This window comes from Mandrillus leucophaeus, unplaced genomic scaffold (assembly GCF_000951045.1).
Source record: "Mandrillus leucophaeus isolate KB7577 unplaced genomic scaffold, Mleu.le_1.0 Scaffold1232, whole genome shotgun sequence".
NCBI classification, from domain to species: Eukaryota; Metazoa; Chordata; class Mammalia; order Primates; family Cercopithecidae; genus Mandrillus; species Mandrillus leucophaeus.
Window position 1 is genome coordinate 698,092 of NW_012100677.1, and position 19,376 is coordinate 717,467.

Here is a 19,376-nt window from a genome sequence, read left to right on the forward strand (position 1 = left end):
GCGAGGGCGCTCTGACACGAACAAGGTCTGTGATAGCGATAAAAACCTGGTCACTAGCTCCCAGAAAATGCCACTTGCTGGAGTCTGTGAATGGGTTTAGGAGAGAGAAGGGTGTCAGCCCCCGCGAGGGTCTCCCGCGTGAAGCGAGGATAAGGGGGTGCTTCAGGGATAATATGTCCTCTAGGAGCCCAGGACCCAGACCCCACCTTCCAACACCTGGAGGTTCCGAGGCCAAGTACGTCTAGTAGCCCCGGCTGCACCTGGGGAGGAGAGCCATGAGGTTGGGGGAAGAGCGCCGACCACCGCCGGATTCCGCGCCGGGGCCGTCAGGTGCCTTCTCCCAGAGCTCCTTTGGACAAAGTTTTCGGGAAATTATATTAAACCGAAAACGAAATAAACTATATAAATCTGCCTAGCTTTTCGGGGGGGCGGTGGCCCAGGTATCCTTCGCGCTTGAGGCTAGGTCACCGTGAGATTTCCCCACTCCGGACGGGGGATTCCTCAGAAGCCAAGGGTGTAACCACGAGGACTCGGGAACCCTAGGCGGCCCCACAGATGCGTGAGGAACTTCATTTTCTAAGGAGTGGGAGGAGGAGCATCCTGGCATCTAACACAGCCCAACCAGAGGGAATCCGCCCACCCCTAGTGGAGGAACCTCTCTCTTCTCTCGCCCCTCTTTCCTGGCATTCACATCTCCACAGGTCTGGGACCCACAGCCTTTTCTCCCACTCCCCGGAGGTTAGGGTTTTTATGTGAGTGAATGTGTTATGGAGTGAGGCAAAATAAACCCCAGGTCATCTCACCCACACTTTGACCAGGCAGGAATCCTCTGCCCAGCTTCCCAGGCCACTCCAGGGCCAGTTCCTCCTGATTTGGATTGGGTCGGTCGAAGGGGAAAGGAAAGGCATGGCCGAACTGAGCCGTCAGCACGAGAAGAGCACGCTCAGGTTGAGTCAGCAGGGTCTACCCGCTCCCCAGCCTGAGTGTAGCTTCACACTTGGACACACCCCCTCCCCCGTCACATACTTTGCGTGTGACCACTCTCTGCAAAGTATGGGACACACTGTCACGCCAGCATTCAGAGAGCACCACGGGGCCCAGGCTCAACTCTGATACTACCCTCCAACCCAAGGGGACCCCTTCAGTGAATTTGACCTCAGTGTTCTCATAAGCATGTCCCCATGCTGGGACATCCACTCGGTGTGTGACGTTCCCAGACTCCCACAGATTTCCACATCGGTGACAGCACACGCCGACAGGAGCACATCCTCACGCACGTATGCCCTGGTTTATGCGCGGAGCCCCAGCCTTACTTCTACAGTTGGGCCCCAGGCAGAAAAAGCCACAGCCTTCCGGGACAAATGAGACGGCTGAGAGCAGAGGGTCTTCCTCACACATTCACACGCGTACTCTTAGCTCAGAATCATTTGCTGACGCCTCTGCTGTGCCAGGGGCTGGGGGTCCGGGTGAGAGGGCCCGGCCAAGAAAATCCACCCCATCCCTATTCGCCCCTGGCGCCATCCCCCACGCCCACGCCCAGACACTGGTGGCGTCCAAAGGGACTGCGCTGGGGTGAGGCCGGGGTTGAGGGCCTAGGGCGTAGAGCCGGCTGTAGGCGCGGCGTGGGGAAGGGCGCCGAGGGTGAGTAGTGTAACTCTGAGTAGAAGAGCCAGGGGCGCCGATGGGGGACCCGGGAGGCACTGACTTTTGCGCTGTTTGCCCGCGGCCTCGGAGCAAGCAGACGCCATCTGTTTGCCGGCTGCGACGCGTCCCGTTTAATTACCCTCCCGGCAGCCTAATAGAGATGATATTAAACTAAATCTTTCTGACATTAAAAGTAATTATCCCCAAACCGGTGGCTCCGGGACGGAATGGCCCCTCCCGCACCCACCCCTTCCCTGGCTGTGCCGGATTCCGTTAGTTTGGCTGATACTCTCCGCCCGGGAATGGGGCGCAGAAGAAAGGGGGGACGTGCCTTTGGGAGAAGGAGTCTCCACGGGTTGCCTGACACGCGTTTTCCCGCAAACCACACTCTCCTGTTCCTATGTGGACACAAGCACGTGTACACACAGACACGTAGCGATATTTTCCTCCAGATCAACTCATGAGTCACGCTGATTAAGACCCTCAGCCGCGCACACCCTCTGTGAACAGGGAGACGCGCAGCTTGGTTTCCTGTCCCGTCCTCTGACACCGCTAAAATGGTCATTTTCCATGGTCATAGCCACGGATCTATGCCAGGACCGGGGACCGGGCATAATTTCGGAGCCAGAAAGAACACCTATGGTGGCGCCGGGTTTCTCAGGCGCTGTTCCAGCTAAGGGCCAGGCGCCCAGCAATTTCTCTACAGTTGCTTACTGAAGTCGCACCACTCTCTGCGAGGCAGGTCCGATTATTCCACTTGTCAGGTGAGAGACTTGGAGCGGTGAGATGACTTGTTCCACATATCACAATTAGTGCGTAACAGAGCAAAAATCAAACCCGGGAGTACCCTCATCCAACGCCGGGTCAAGGCACCCCTCCACACCCGTTGGCCGGGAACCCGCTGGTGCTCAGCTTCTTCCCGGGCCCTGGACCTAAAGGCCGGGTCGAACAGCCAACTGAAGGTGGAGGAGAGAGGGCACTGGCTCTGAGTGAGCGGCAGGAGGCCCCGAGGCGGAGCCCCAGCGGCTGCAGCCCTCCTTTGGATCAAGCCCTCGCGTCTGCGGGGCAGGCGAAAGGGAGGCGTCTGCCCAGTGTCGCCAGGCTCCTCAGGATTTTCTGGTTGGGAGCATCTAAGCCTGAGACAAACGCGTGGAGAGTGGTGTTCACCGCCCTACTATTTGTTTCTATTTGTGAGCGCCTACTGAGTACAGCCACTCTGCTAAACACTTGGTGTGTGCTGTCTTGCTTGCCACGCAGTCCATGGGGGAAGATGCGATGGTCCACGTTTCAGACACAAGGTAGCCAAAGTTCAGCAAGGCGACACAACTTGCCTGGGGCCAGAGTGCTGCCGAACTTCGAAAAAGACAGAAATCCAGACCCAGCTCCCACTCTCAGGTTTTTTTTCTCCTCACCTTCCATGGGCGGGGGTGGGGGCGGGTAGGATCAGACCTAGGAGCTTCCATTTGGTTCGGTTTCATTCAGTTCACTGATCATTCACAGAAACATGAAAGTAGGAGTCATTCATTCATTTATTCATTCATTCGTTTATGTAACAGTATTTTTTGAGCATCTAGTATGTGCCAAGCTCTGTGGATCCGAGACAAATCAACCATAATGGGCCCTTACAGAACTTGTTAGCCAACTGGGGACACAGTCCCCTATCAGTGACCTCACAGTGAGAAGTCTAATCTTGGGAATGGGGGAAGGAGGATGAGGGGAAGCTTCCCGAAGAAAGGGACCTCTGATGGTTAGGTTTCCCAAAGGGAAACACTGTTATTGCTTGTTCTGATAGAATAAAAGTCTTATAAAACATTTTAGAAAATTCAGCAAAATATATTTGGTGAATTTTGCTATTTTTTTCCCTGTCTACCCACACTGACAAAAACATACTTTACAGTACTTGTTTTTTGTTTACAATTATAAGGATTTTAATATTAATCTACCTACATAAGCTTTTAAAATGATTGTTTAATGTTCCATTGCATGGATCCATCTTTCTTTAGCCATTTCCCTGTTAATAGGTATTTTGTTTGTTTCGAGTTTTTGCTCTAATAAATATTGCTACCACAAACATCTTTTGTGCATTTGCCCAATTATTTACCTAGGATAAATTCCTAAAAATAAGATGGATTGGTCAGAGGCTTTTTACATTTTTTAAGGCTTTTGATAGCTATCAAATAGCCCACAGGAAAGGTATCAATGAACACACTCAATAGAAGGACATCTTGCTGATATTTTAAATCTTTGCCAATTCAAACAAGAAAAATAGTGTATCATTGTTATAATTCGCATTTCCTTAGTTATTCCTTACTTTTTCCTACATGGGTTGGTCAGTTGAGGTGTTTTAAAAATTATTTATATACATCATTTGCTTATTTTTCAATCATAGAGCTTCTACTTTCCTTAATTTGTAATCGTAATTTATATATCAAAGACAATAGTATCATCTGTTTGCAACATGTGCTGTTTCCTCACGTTTTTGTGGCTGTCTTGCTATTGTTACACTGGAGTTTTAAAACGTTTATGTAGACCAAAGTTTATATTTTCTTTGTAGACTCTATTTACAGTTGTATATGTAAGGATTTGTATATGTAAGGATTTGTAGATGCTATTTACAGTTGTATATGTAAGGATTTCTCAAATCCAACCTTCTAAAAGCATTGGCCTATATTTGTATTATCTCTTTTTTCATTATTTACATTTATATCTTTAGTTTATTGGAAATTAATTTTGATGGAAGGTGTGGTTTGTAGCTTAATTTTCCCCAATGATTAGCTATTTATCACAGCCCTCTTCAATGAACCATTTCCCCTACTGACCATATGCTATAGACCAAATTCTCAGGTGGCTGTAGGTTGATATCAGCATATTCTCTTCAAGGGAGCTGTTTACTCTTGCACTAGCCTCACTATTTTAATTATTGTAGTTCTGTAGTATTTGGGAGGGCAAGTCATCCTTCTGATTTTTCTTTTTTCCACATTCTCATGGCTATTTTCAAAATACAGGCTTCTGAATAAATATTTTAGGAATTTTAAAGCTACTTCCAAAAAAATAAAGTAAAAAATATTGCGGGGGGGGGATTTAAGTACCTTTAGAAATTAATTTGAGGGAGATTGTGCATCTTCACAATGTGAGACAATTCCATCTAGGACTTGGTGTGACGTTATCATGACTTTTATGTCTCTTGGTAACTGCTGTCACTTTTTCTCAACAATTGTGTTTCTTAAATTTCTCCCCTCCGTATTTTATGTAGCTATTGTGAATGGAATCTTTTCATCCATTACAGCATCTAACTGGTTATGACAGGAGCATAAGAAAGTTACTGATAACAGTATATTTATCTTGGAACCCGCCTCCTTTGTGACCTCTCTCCCATTAACAATTTTTAAGTTAGTTTTTACAGTCTTGCCACCCAGCTGAGTTTGGAAGGACCCGGAAATGACCAGGAGGAGGGAGGGAGGAGGATGTACAGAGTGATTTGTAGGTCTTCCTGGGGCATTGCGGATGGTGTGCACCGGCTACGTGGTCTTCTTTGTGCCATCCTTCTCCTGGTTTCCATCTTCCAAGAGGACCCCTCGAAATAGCGATTCTGAGAATCGGCTCCGGGGCTGGTGAGCCATCCAGATACGGAGCTTCCGCGGCGCTGTGTGACCGTTAGCGAGTCGCCAGCCCTCTCTGGGCTCGCCTCCCGGCCACCCCGGAGTCAGGTCGCCTGGAGGATAGCGCAGCCAGGCCACTACAGGTGGAGAAAGGAGACTGTAGACAGGAGGGGCATTCGAGCTGGTTCCTGGGCCGAGCTGGTTCCTGGGCCGAGTCAGCCTGGGTTTGAGTCCAGACTCCCTCCCTCCGTAGTGCAGCGAGTGACCTTCGGCAGCCAGGTACTCCCAGCCTATTCCCAGCCTGTAACCTTCGGGTCACCCACCAAACTGGAGATAAGGGGAACAGGTCTGGGAGGGGGAAGCCTAATACACACACACACACACACACACACACACACACACACACACCCACACACCTGTTGGCGGCTTTTCTTCTACTCGGACTTCTTCCCCCAACCTTCACATTTCATGCTAAAGTAAAACTTTCATTGGGTCATTGTGAGGACTCAATAATGCAATTCATGTAAAGTCCTTCTCATTGCCTGACATATAGTAAACATTCAATAAGTGCTGGATACTATAATTTATTAGGCAGTTACTGAATGAGTGAATCCCTCTCTGCCTTCAGTCCGGAGAGGAACAGTTCCCTTCTCAGCACCCTTCTGCCTTCATGAGAAGGAAGACTGGGGAGCTGGGAGCCAGCAATAGGAGGTGCCTACTCAGGTGCTTCTGATTTTGAACCCTAATCTTAAAACTCCCTTCAGAACCAGAATTCTGGAAGATTTGCATGGCCCAGACTCTTCACTGGCCTGGGATGCTCAAAATCCCAGAGAGAGTCTGGGCCATCTCCTTCCCTAGGTCACTTCACCCACTCCACCTACCACCCTCTCCAGAGGCTCCATTAACCGGAACGTGTTTGCCACATGGCACAAAGTGGTACTGCCCCAGTAAATAGGGAGATGCACAGCCCCGGGCCCCAAGCCTCTATGGGAAGTGCACCTGCCCCCCTTGACCTCATCTCTTCTCAGGACCTCCACTCTTTGGGGCACACGCTGGCACTGCTGGTTCCTAGTGGGGCTCCCCAAAGGCAGTGGCTGGGCTCCATGCCCCCATAACACAGTACCACTTTTATTGCAGAGAATGTGTTCTTTTCTCTGAGCCCCTGACCTCCTGCAACATGTAAAAGATGCATACAATGCACAGTTGGAAGAAACCAAGGCGTGCAAGTGATAGCTGCACAAACTAGTTCCTCACTGATGCTTGCTTTGGTTAAAGGCATGCCAGAATGGAGGCCGTGGCAAGTCACTTCACTGCTCTAAGCCTCTTTCTCCATCTATAGAATGAGGAAAGACAGACCTACTGCATCTGGAAATGATCTGAAATGAGACAAGCAGACACAGGAAGATTATGATTCTTGTGTGAGATGCTCAGCTGAGCCCTTGGTGCCCATCTCTGGGAATATACCGAAGTTCCCGGCTGCCCACCTGACCCCCAAATCAGAGAAGTTTCAGTAAGACTCTCCTTGTTGTCTCCTCAGAAGTCCTATACAAATGTTACCAGTGTGTAAAGCAGGTAACATTTCCAGGAGTCTGGAGATCTTCTCCCAGAAGGGCAAGCTCCATTCTGATCCTGTAGGATGCCTCCTTTTTCTAATTCCAGGATCTCAGATTACCGGGTTCCCAGATGGGGTTTACTAATCCCCAGAAGCCTTTCTGAAGCCCAGACTGGGGGCCTCCTCTGGGTTCCCACAGCTCCTGGAACTCTTTCAGTACCACCCTGAAATTGGTGGCCCCAATCCGCTCCAGCTTGGAAGTTCTGGGTCAAAGGTAGAAGCTGAGGATCCGGTGTTTAACTAAAGACCTCAACAATGAATGGATGAGTCAAAGCTAACCTGCTCTCCATAAGGCAAAGGTACTTTGGTATTTAAATGCTGGTTTGCCAGAAATGCATGGTGGGAAAAATATTTGCTTTGGAGATAGACAGGCTCACTCATGGGTCATGGATATGTCATATAGTAGTTATGAGACATTGGGCAAATGATTTAACTGCTCTAAGCCTCAGTTTATCAATGTATGAAACAGGTACGGTATGATCCACCTCATAGGGTAGTTTTGGAGTTCATTCATTCATGTAACACTTACTGTCTGTGCCCTGTGTCGGGTCCCATGAAGATGGACCTGTCAGGGTCTAGAGAGGGAGACTTCTGTACAAATAATCACAATAATGTGATAACTGCTCTGCTAGGGGCAAAGAAAGGGACTAGAAGAGGCCTTTGACTTGTCCTGGGGGTTCAGGAGCCTTCCTGGAGAAATAGCGAAGTTTAGTACTAGCCTGAACTCTGGAGCCAAATTGCCTGTGCTTGAACCCTGGCTCTTTGGTTTACTAGTTTTGTGAATGTGGGCAAATTACCACTTGTGCCTCATTTTGCTCACAAATAAGGTGAGGATAATAGCTCCTTCTTTATAAGGTTGTTGTGAGGAGTGAATGAGTTAATACAAATAAATCTCATAGTGACTGGCATACAATAAACATGATATAAATGATATACGTATTCACTATATTATCAATAGGTACTTATCAAGCACCTACGCAGGGTCAGACCAGTGATGAGGATAAGACAAGTCAGACTGACCCTACTGTCACGGAGTTTAGACCTTACGCAAAATCAGAGCCGAGTCTCAAAGTACAAATTGCCTCTTATCTAAGGAGAGTTTGAGAGAAGAGCAGCGAACTGAGGAAGGAACTCAGGGGCTGCTGACGTTTAATAGGCAGGCAGAAAACCCTACAAAAGAGACAGAGAAGGATCTCTCAGGGAGGTGAGAAGAAAGTGAGGGCAGTGCAGTATCCTAGAAAGCAAGGGGGGTGGGAGTGTGTGAGGATTTTTATTATACTCTACTCTCTGTGCGTTAGAAGTTCTACCACTGAAGCATCTCAGGAATGGGGACCTCAACAATGAGGGAAAAACGCAAGCATGAGCTTTGGGCATAGATCCAGAGTAGAAGCCCAACTCCTCTCCCTACTACCTGTGTCTCTGAGACAAGTGACCCAATCTCTCTGAATGTTTTCTTAGCTGTAAAGTAAGGATAATAATAGTATCAACCTCACAGAATAATTCTGAGGATGGCATGGGAGGACAGAGTATATTAAGACCCTAGCATTGTGCTGGGCTCACCTAGGTACTCAAAACCAATTCCTTTACTCTATTTCTTTCCTTAGCAGCTCCAGTTGTTTTTGCTTCAGCTCCAATTAATGGCTTCAGTAACCATTGGGTGTGTGACTGTTATGTGCCAGACCCTGGGCTGACTCTGGAAATAAACAGATGATTAAGATCTGGTCTCTGCCCTCTCAATGTTCCCACATGAGTTGGATAGTAGAGATGGAAGTGGCCATCTAATTAGTACACGGATGCCATTATTTATAAATTCAGTTAATAAATCCAAATGTACTGTGTGCTTTTTATGTACTAGCCATTTTACTAGGCTTCAAGAATATGAAGTGACTCAGGCCCTTTGTGGGAGTCCCAGTCTGGGGGTTAGGGGAGAAAGAGTATCTAAGCTGAGAATTACAGTTCAGAGTGATCCAGTACTACGAAAAGGGCAGCAACAAGTCTGAAGACTCACAGCACTCCTGTGTCCGACCCGAGGAGTGTGAGGAGGGTGTGGCAATGGTCAAGAAACCATCTTGAAGGACGTGATGTATAAACTGAAGGTGAAGGATGGATGGATGGTAGAAATCTATTAGGACAGAGGACACAGTGTGCAAGGCCAGAGATGACAGAGAACTGGCACTTTCAGGAAACAGCAGGTAGCTCAGGATGTGTGTTGAGGGCATGGCTGGAGATACAGATGGGGAGGGAAGTAGGGGCCAGATGACAGAGTTTTAAATCCAAGCCAAGAGTTTGGATTTTAATTGGAGGGCAACAGCAAGCCTTTGAGAGGATCAAAGCAGGGTGTGACACCGTGAAGCAGGTGTTTTAGAAAGCTCTTTTTGGCAGTTGTGTGGTAACTGGTCTGTAAGAGAAGGGACTGGAGAAAGGGAGATCAATCAGGGTGTAGTTTTTTGTTTTGTTTTTTGAGATGAAGTTTCACTCTTGTTGCCCAGGCTGGAGTGTGATGGCATGATCTCGGCTCACAGCAACCTCTGCCTCCCGGGTTCAAGTGATTCTTCTGTCTCAGCCTCCAGAGTAACTGGGATTTCAGGCATGCGCCACCACGCCTGGCTAATTTTGTATTTTTAGTAGAGATGGGGTTTCTCCATGTTGGCCAGGCTGGTCTTGAACTCCTGACCTCAGACGATCTGCCTGCCTCGGTCTCCCAAAGTGCTGGGATTACAGGCTTGAGCCACCACGCCCAGCCTAGGGTGTACTTTTTTAACCCAAGTGACAGACAGTAAAGGTCTGAAGGGAAGAAAAGGCAGTGGGATGAAGGATGAAGGAGCAGAGAATGGATTTTGAAGATGTCAAATAAGTAGAATATATAGGATCCTTCTTAAATCACTGCATGCACTTATAAGGTGTGCTTAAATTCTGGCTCCTGACACAACATTTCTATATAATAGTAGCACTAAGAACCGTTTGAAGAATGAGTATTTTGGAGAGCTGAGTTTACTATAAAAATATGACTTTACCCCTCTTAGCATCCACCAATACTTTAAAAAATGTTATTATTATTGCCATTATTAATTGCAACGCCTTAGGCTGGATATGGAGGCTCACTCCTGTAATCCCAACAGTTCGGTAGGCTGAGGCGGGAGGACTGCTTGAGCCAAGAAGTTCAAGACCAGCCTGGGCAACAAAGCAAGACCTTGTCTCTACAGAAAGAAAAAAAAAATGCCTTGGCCATATATGATACTTTCCTTGAAGACACTGCATTGTCATAAACACAGCAGGGGTTTTTGAGTCAAAGGTCTTGGTCCAAAACTCTGCTCTGTTTTTCACTAGCTGTTGAACTCAGGCAAATCATTTCACCTCTTTGAGCTTGTTCCCTCTTCAAAATAGGGTCAAGACCACCATCTCACAGTTACTGTGAGGTAACATGAGGAAAGAGGTCTGTAATGCTCCGAGCACAGTACTGGGCACATCGTAAGTGCTCAGCAAGTCAGTTCTCCTCCTCCTCCTCTCTTTATCATATCATGTCTAGGCTTATCCTTAGACACCCGTAACACAGTGACATTGTGCAGGGCTCTCTGACCCTTCTATGATGGGTCCTAGAGCAGTGCTCCTGGACCTCCTGTGTCTACTTTTCACATTTTCTGTGTCCTCGCCCATAAACAGACACTTCTCACTGCTGCCATCACCCACTCTCCTTTCCTATGATAATCCCATGCGTTTACAGAACAGATAATAGCTTCCTAACTGCTCCACATTAATTCACTGAATCTTCATAAAACCTTATCAACCAGGTACTGTTGTTTTCATTTTATAGTTAAAAAGCTGAGGCACAGGGATGTGAATGTGAAGTGACTTCTTAAGGACACGTTGTTAGTAAGTGGAGGAGTGGCTCAGACTCAGGCAATATGGTTCCAGAGGCTATGTTCTTAACCACACATCATACCACTTCTGAGAGCCAAGAACCACAACTAATAGACAGTGTACAAAGAGTTTATAGACTGAAGACTGGAGATCATGTCTCTTTTATTAATATTTTCTTTCAGACCAACTTCCAAAATGCAGCAATGAGGAGCTGTATGGCCAGTTGGGGTTAAGTGTCACCTTCCAAAGCAGATTATTTGAGACAATGACAAAGTACTAAATGCAGAGATATTCAAGGCAAGAAAGTCTAGTGATTGTATTTCATCCTCGGGAGGTTTCTTTTAGATAAAAATATGGCTTGATAAAAAGAATGGATAGATTCTTCTTCCCAAATAGAATGATGTAAATGGTGATTCTTAAAATTTTTTGATTAATAGGTCCCACTGAGAATCTGATGAATACAGATTCCCTTTCCAGGAAAATGCATGTTTAACTTTTTTTTAAAGAGATGAGGTCTTACTCTGATGCCTAGGCCAGAGTAGCAGTCGCACTATCATGGCTCACTGCAGCCTTGAACTCCTGGGCCCAAGCGATCACTCTGCCTCAGTCTCAACAGTAGCTGGGACTACAGGCAAGTACATGCCTGGCGAATTAAAAAGGTTTTTTTTTTTTTTTTTTTTTTTTTAAAGAGACAGGTCTTGGTATATGGTAAGTGCTGGTCTTGAATTCCTGGCCTCAAGCAATCCTCCTACCTTTGCCTCCCAAAGTGACGTTTTAACTTTTTATGTACAACTGTAAAAGATTCCAAGATCCATTCTTGAATATAAAATTTAGAGATTCTTGGCCGGGCACGGTGGCTCACGCCTGTAATCCCAGCACTTTGGGAGGCCGAGGTGGGCGGATTACCTGAGGTCAGGAGTTTTAGACCAGCCTGGCCAACATGGTGAAACCCCGTCTCTACCAAAAATACAAAAATTAGCTGGGCATGGTGGCACATGCCTGTAATCCCAGCTACTTGAGAAGCTGAGGCAAGAGAAATGCTGGAGCCTGGGAGATGGAGGTTGCAGTGAGCTGAGATCATGCCACTGCACTCTAGCCTGGCCGACAGAGTGAGTCTCTGTCTAAAAAAAAAAAAAAAAAAAAAAAAAAAATTACAGATTCTTTATAGACAAGCAGTGGAAAATTAGAGTCAGTACTTTAAATCCTGATTCTTCTACTGACATGCTGTGTGATTTTAGGCAAGCCACTATCCTCTAAGCCCCTTGTGCAAAAACGGAATCAACATCTTTGCCCTGCTTGTGTCATAGCAGTAGACTATTATGAGTGTGAAAGGTGCGGACAATTGCAAAGTGCTATCAGAATGTTGTAAGGATGCTGAGTTTCAGAGGTTACTTACCTTAAGGTCACACAGCTACTAAGTGGCAGAAGAGAGGTTCGACTTGGAAGACACTGAAGTCTCTGGAATGTGTGTGTATGTGGTTGTGGTTATATGTATGTGAAGATCTCTCTTCCTCTAAGAATTTTAAAAAGGATCAAGAGAGAAAATACAGGTGAAAGGGTTACACAGACTATAATGTGCAATGCCTATATGAGTTACTCCTGGACTGAACTAAAGACTCCAAGTCTCATCCACTTGTGGGGACGCAGGACTGGGTGGCTAAGGGATTGAGAAGGATGGGTAGAAATGTGTCAATCAGTGATGCTGTTGTGGAGAGAATTAAGACCCTCTCCCACATCCAAATGAAAAAGTCTATATTTTGGGGGAAATTTGCCAGAGCTCTCCAACCTCTTAAAAACCTATTCCATTGACCAGCACCCTTAGATGTTGGTATGTGATTAATATGTTTCTAATGTCAGCAACAAGTAAAATCTATAAAAGCCTAACTCTTATTCTCTTATGTTAAAAAGACAGATTCCATAAAAGATGCTCTCATTCAACTTTGATTCTGGATGCTTACAATCCAGAGACGAACATCTTTGTGTGCTATAAAACTAGTAGTGCCAGAGAATGGCAACATCCCAAACCGGAAACCTCCAAAAAAAACCCCTGCACCTTCTTAAAGGCAATGAGAAATCGGCAACACTTCCTTTAACTTTCAAACTAATGCTGCAACTGCACATTCAGCAGTCCAAGAACACAAGGGAGTAAACTGGAATAGGGGATGACAAAGAGTCCTGGAGCTTCACTGTCAACAGCTGGGCATAAGAATGCCGAGCAAATATTCAGATTGACTCTGGGCCTGGAGGCTGGGATGTAAAGCCCAAGGAAGCCTAATGGTAGGAGGAAGAACTGCAGAGGACACTGTGATAGGAAGTCATTTTAATGCTGTGCTTGTATGAAAAAGTATACAATTGCTTTGGCCTTTTGTCTGAAGCTTAGTAGACCATCATGTCTTTTTTTTTTTTTTTTTTTGAGACAGAGTCTCGCTTTGTTGCCCAGGCCGGAGGGCAGTGGTGTGATCTCAGCTCACTGCAAGCTCCGCCTCCTGGGTTCACGCCATTCTCCTGCCTCAGCCTCCTGAATAGTTGGGATGACAGGCACCTGCCACCACGCCCGGCTAATTTTTTGTATTTTTAGTAGAGACAGGGTTTCATCGTGTTAGCCAGGATGCTCTCCATCTCCTGACCTCGTGATCCACCCGCCTCGGCCTCCCAAAGTGCTGGGATTAGAGGTGTGAGCCACTGCGCCCGGCTCATCATGTCTTGAGTGAACAGTGACAATTAGCTGAGGCCTTTCCCAGTTATGAGGCCTAGAGTATAGGAAATCATGGGGCTGAGTAGGCCAGACTGAGAAGAACTTTCCAAGGCAGGTTGAAAAAGATTGTGTCAACTTCACACACATTCAAGTAGCATTTAATAACTTTTATGAAATTGGCTTTAGAGTAAAGTCTATATTGTTGTAATACAGAAGTGAAGGTGAATGAGAGAGAGCAATATAACGAAGAAACCCAAGTCAGATGGAACAGGTTAAATATGAAGGTGAATTCAGAGTACCTTCCCTCAAACCCCAACCATACCCCTGCTGCTGTTCCTGAGTATGACCTGAGTTCAGGGCTGCAGTTTCTTCACAGCAGCTACAGAACAAGGTCTACCTAGAAAAAAAAGAGGTGGTGCCCTGGTGCATCTGCAGCACTGGAAATGACTATCTTGTAGAGCCATTAGATTAGGAAGATAGGAATAGCGCTGGAGAGAAGTGTTCTGTTTGAACTCCCCTGAACGATCTCCCTTCCTTTCAGCCTCCCTAGAGAGAGCCCTGGTGCCAGAGAAAGGCCACACCTAGGCAGATGTAGCACTAGTCTGTGCTAGATAGTAATCTGGAGAGGTCTCTGGTTAGAGCATCAGAGAAGACACAAGGTGTAATTTTCCTGGCCAGCATTCACTTCTGGGCAGAAGGAGAATGAGCAGGCATATCTCCAGCTTTGGTTAGAGTCTTCTGAGAACCCTTTGGCTGAGACTGGGGGAAGAAACCCAGCACTTGAACTCTTTTTTGGACAAGTACAAAATGTCAAAATCAGGATCCCAACCCCTAGGATAAAAACCACAGGTGACACAAAAACAGATATGGAGAAATATTTCAAGACTAAAAATAAATCATTGGCTGTGAACGTATAAACGGTGTTCCCATGATCTAAACCCCAAACCCCAAATCTGTAGATTAAGAAAAATCCACACTTACTAAATCAAATAAAAAATTATTATATGCAGGTTTCAGGCAACACATGTCTTCTGAGTTGAGCCCCCAAGTTGGCTCTCTTCAACATATGAAGTCTGATTTTTCAGCCACAGAATGAGATCCCTTTCATTTGAGTCCAATATGAAATACCAAAACATTAAAAGAATAAAACAGTAGAGCAAGTTCCTTATTACAGGAGAGTCCATGGGGCTGCTGATCAGATTTTGTTGATAGACAAGGTGCTTAAACACCAAGTGACAAGGTCCAAATGTGTGAGGGAGTAGAGAGAGAGAAAGCAAGAGAGAATTCTGTTCAGTTTACACTGATGGACTAGCAACTTGGGAGCTGGTATCTGTGAGGTTCTAATTGCCCAAATGCAAACCTAACAGTAGCCTCTTGCCACTGGGCCAGATACTGAAGTTCTGGTACTGGCCTCTCTGCACATGATCTCAGCGTTCACACTGTATGCTTGAACAGTTTCCCTGTGCTGCAGTGGAACAGCAAATACCTCCTAGGTAGAACCTGGAGACCCAAGGCAGCAGCAGTAAATAAGTATCTTGCATATATGTCAAATTCAGTCCTCAAACAAAACCTTACATCTTAGTAAAGCCTTCAGAAAGTACTAACAAAAATGGTATACCTTTTTTCCTACGTTTAATCTCCATGCCGACAATGTCTCAGTTGACTTTTTTCCCTCTGCCCCTTAAAATTAGGTGACGAAGTAGAAATTCAGTCATGAAAATAAAAAGACATATATCAAATATACAGCATCCTGGTGTCACAGAACAGACAGAACTGTCCTAGACACTGGGGAAAAGATGGGCACTGGAGAGGTAAAAATGCTATTTAGTGACCACTCCCACTTGCACAATGTATTCATCACTGAAGGAGGGTGAAGTGCAGGGGTAGGGGAGGGTGGCAGAGTTGTAATTTTCTGTAATGAGGGTTGGGAATATATACTCATGGATGGGAAATCTTAAGTAGCTATATTTATTATTACTTTTTCCAGCAATTTTGCAAGAGGCAGAAGTGTGACATTGAATTGAGTGAGACGAGCGTGTGGGTGGGTTGGCGAGGAGCCCTTCTCCTGACGCAGGCTGCTGGCTTGTCAAGGAATGGCTGGTTCCACCGCTGGGCCGTGTTTACTCTTTTGCTTCAAGGAAAAGGGTTTCTTGAGGGAACAACTTTACCTCCAATAATGATTTATTTGGGTCCAGTTGAGTTACCTAAAAAGACAAAGAACACATATTCAAGAGACTGAAACAAGCACTATAACCTCTACACGGCATTCATTTTATCTATGCACACTGATTCTGAAACTATGCACTGGCATGAAGAGTCTCGCAGTATCTTAGTTGATCTTCAAAATAACCTGCAAGGAAGCTGTTGTTATTCTCATTTTATAAGTGAGGAAACCAGGGCTCAGGAAAATCAAATCTCGTAGTTGAGTTTGGTGGAGGTACCTTGCCTCCTGCACAGCTCAACCTGGCTGGCAGAACAGGGGCCCTTTGGAAAGGTGCTGGTTAACAACTGACTGGCATTCCTAGGGACCTCTGCTTGGTTAACCCCTAATAGAGGGGAGGGATTTTTCTGCTTGGTGGGACTGCAGCTAAGCCTTTGGGGCTGATCTTCCTATTAGAACTACGTTATAAAGTGTAGAATGGCCATTCCACCATGCCCAACGATGACTATCTTCCCTGGTGAGGGGAGGCATATCATATCCTTGTTGACGGTTTATTTAGTTTGGAAAAAAAAGAGTCAATATCATAATACAACTTTATATTTTCAAAATTAAAAAAATCATAATTTTGTAATATGAACTATTGAAAGTCAAGCTAGACAAAATCTTGGCTCAGCGGGATACGTTAATCATACAGGGATCCTAAATTAGGTTTATGCCTTCCTAGGCAAGGGGCAGGGATGGGACACGAAGGTTTTCTGAATTTGCGACTGAGAGAAGAAACAAAACTTTCCTGTTTATCAAAAGAGGTCAGGAATGTTTAAAAGTTGAGTAATACTGGTTTAGTGGAAAGGACACAGGTTTTGGAATTAGAAAGACTCTAAATTACAGCTGTGTTGGCTATCAGCTTTGTGGCTTTGAAGTTAGTATCAACCTTGCAGGACTGACTGTGAGAATTAAATGAGAAAAAATATATAATTAGCAAAGTGTCTTGCCCAGAACAGGTGTTCCATAATGATTGTGTGTGTGAGAGCAACTGTAAAGATGGCGGACACACAGATAAATGGGCAACTGCAAGTGTGTGATGGGAGGGCAAGCAATCTCTAGTCAGGCCTGAGGCTGCTGCTCTGGGCCTGACTGCAGCACCTGAGGCAGGCGATCTTATCTTCTGCTTAACTCAAGCTGCTCCTGATAAGATGGTTCTGGTGTCTTCTTCCATGGTGGGGTGGGGGATATGGGGAAGGGGAAGCCCTGGGGGCCAATGCCAAGTATCAAAGCCATGCTGGCAAGGGGAAGGGGAAACTATCTTCAGCTGTATCTAGATGGAAACCTGGTATGCTCAGGAGCGTCATGAAAAAGACACATCCACCCCTGGAATCCTCTCTGCTTGTAAGGAACTCAGAGCAAAGCACACTGTATTTGTATCTCTTGGGTTGTGGGCAGATGGACAGGCAAAGAGTGGGAAGGGCCTAGCCTGCTGTCTATCTTCCAATGCACTGAGGGGCAAGCTGCTGGCAAATGTTTACCCACTTCCCCAATTAACGTACAACACTGCATTGGCTTCTGTCAACAAACAGAGCTACACTGCCTCTGCTTCTCACTCGTTGGCATTTTCTGTCCAGCTGCTTCTGATATTGTTCTTAATTAACATGCCAGAGCTCTTCCAGCATCTTCTACTTTGTTATTTATGGCTTGTAAATATGGTGTTTGCTGGGAGAAACGATCATTGTAATAGTGTGCTAGGAAGCAAAAGAGGGTGGAAGGCTGAAGTATCAGGCCTGAGTTGTACCATGCTGGGGTTGTCATATGCAAGATTAGAGATTCATAAACCACACCCAGTTTTCATATGAGAAAGTTGTGTCCAAGAAAAGTTAAATGGCTTTCTTCGGTCACTTTGAGTGGGAGAGCTGGAATTTGAGAAGGAGGCAACTAAAATTTCTTGAATGCCTACTATATGCCAGACAACATATCCATACAACAACCATGAAAGACAGTGGAGATGATTACATTGAAGCTCAAAGTGGTTACCACTTGTTTAGAGCCATATAGTTAATAAGTGTTTATACAGCACAATGGTTAAAAAGAGTGAAGCAAACCTAGAGTCAAATCCTAGCTCTGTCACTTCTTACCAATATGACCTTGAATAAATTATATAACCTGAGAGCCAGTTTTCTCACCTGCAAAATGGGAATCATAGTTTCTTCTTCCTAGGTTGTTGTGATGATAGTTAAATGCAATAATGTTGGTGCAGCCTCTGGTACAGTGTCTGAGCCAGTGAGTACTCAGTAGGTTGCAGCCATTACTGACTGGGTAGGGGCCCTGATCTTTCTAACTTCAAAGCTGCAGCTCTTTCACCAAAAGCTCCTGGAACCCTGATCTACACCAGGCTATCTTTCTTGTTTCTTCCCCACTTCCCAGCAAGAGTGCCCCCCTTTTCCTGATCAGGTAATGCCTCCATCTCTGGAGACCCCTGTCTACAGGTTCGGTGAGGCTATGTCACCACTGGACTGCTCGAAGCAAATACGGCTGTGCTGACTGCTCCCTCTGGTGCCCTAAAAATAACATCTAGCAATGTTTTTTCTTTGAAGGCCATTTTAGGTAAGAATTTCAAAGTGAGCAAGATAATCTCTATTTCCATTCTCATTTGCCTGGCTGGACAAACTGATTGAGGGAAACCTAGGGGAATGTAGGACATCATGTTTCTCCCCAGCAAGACGGTGGCCACACTGTGAAACTGTCCTGCAGCGCTCTGGGCCCTGTTCAAAAAGGACATGGAGCATGCCAGGAGGGACCTCCTGCTTAGGGAAGAGCCTAAAAACTATGTTCTCTGAGAGACAGCTAAAGAATGGAAGATATCTCCCTGGAGAGCGGGCACTGAGAAGTGGAGGTGGCGATGTTGCTATACAGGTAGGGAAGGGGCTGTGCTAGCCCTCTTTGAATATCTGAAGGGCTGATAAGTAGAAGATAGAGCAGATGTGTTCTGTGCAGCTCTGGTGGATAGACTTAGGGCTGGTGAAATAAAATCACAGGGAAGCAGAACCCAGCTAGTCAGAAACAACTTTTTACAGACAGATAGCAGCTGCTGGTGTGGCTACTACTGCTTCTCTTATCTTTCCCTCTCCTCTCTCTATTCTTTATTTTCTTGTTCTTCAGTCATCATCACAGCAGCAACTATCATTTACTGAGTGCCTAGTATGTAGCTGGGAACCATGCTAAGTACTTTATGTACTTTTTATATAGTATCTTAACTAGTCCTCACAACAGTTCGGTGAAATAGGTATGATTCTTTCCATTTTACGGATGAAGATACCATAGGTTATCTTGCCCAAGGCTGCAGACAGAATAAGGTTTCACACTCAGGTCTGACTCTAAAGCTGGTATGAATGATTCTGACTAACATGTCAACAGGCTGCCCTGGGGAAATGGAGGGTAGGGAGGGTGGGATGGATGGATGAATTCTCTGCTGTTCCCAGAAGCACTCAAATAGGGGCTTACTTGCAGATGATGATTATAATAGTTATTGTTTATTGAGCATTTACTTTGTGCCAGGTATATTCCAAGCACTTTAATATAAAAGGTAGGTTATTTGAGTTAGGGACAATTATTTTAATTGTATTTCAGTAGTTTTTGGGAAACAGGTGGTTCTTGGTTACATGGGTAGGTTCTTTAGTGGTTATTTCTAAGACTTTGGTGCACCCATCACCCAGGCACTGTACATTGTACCCAATGTGTAGTGTTTTATCCCTCATCCCTTGCAACCTTCCCTCTGAGTCCCCAAAGTCCATTATATCACTTTTATGCCTTTGCATT

General features: G+C 45.7%; 1 protein-coding gene across 1 annotated transcript in view; it reads right to left on the reverse strand.

Moving 5' to 3' along the window:
* Nucleotides 1-15,353: 15,353 nt before the first annotated feature.
* The window catches only part of LOC105533247 (FAS-associated factor 1), a 266,264-nt gene continuing 262,241 nt past the window's right edge, over nucleotides 15,354-19,376 (reverse strand). Inside the window, exon 13 of the mRNA XM_011971639.1 lies at nucleotides 15,354-15,612. Coding sequence (XP_011827029.1) covers nucleotides 15,529-15,612 — 84 coding nt within the window. The 3' untranslated portion in view covers nucleotides 15,354-15,528. The remainder of the gene's footprint in view (nucleotides 15,613-19,376) is intronic.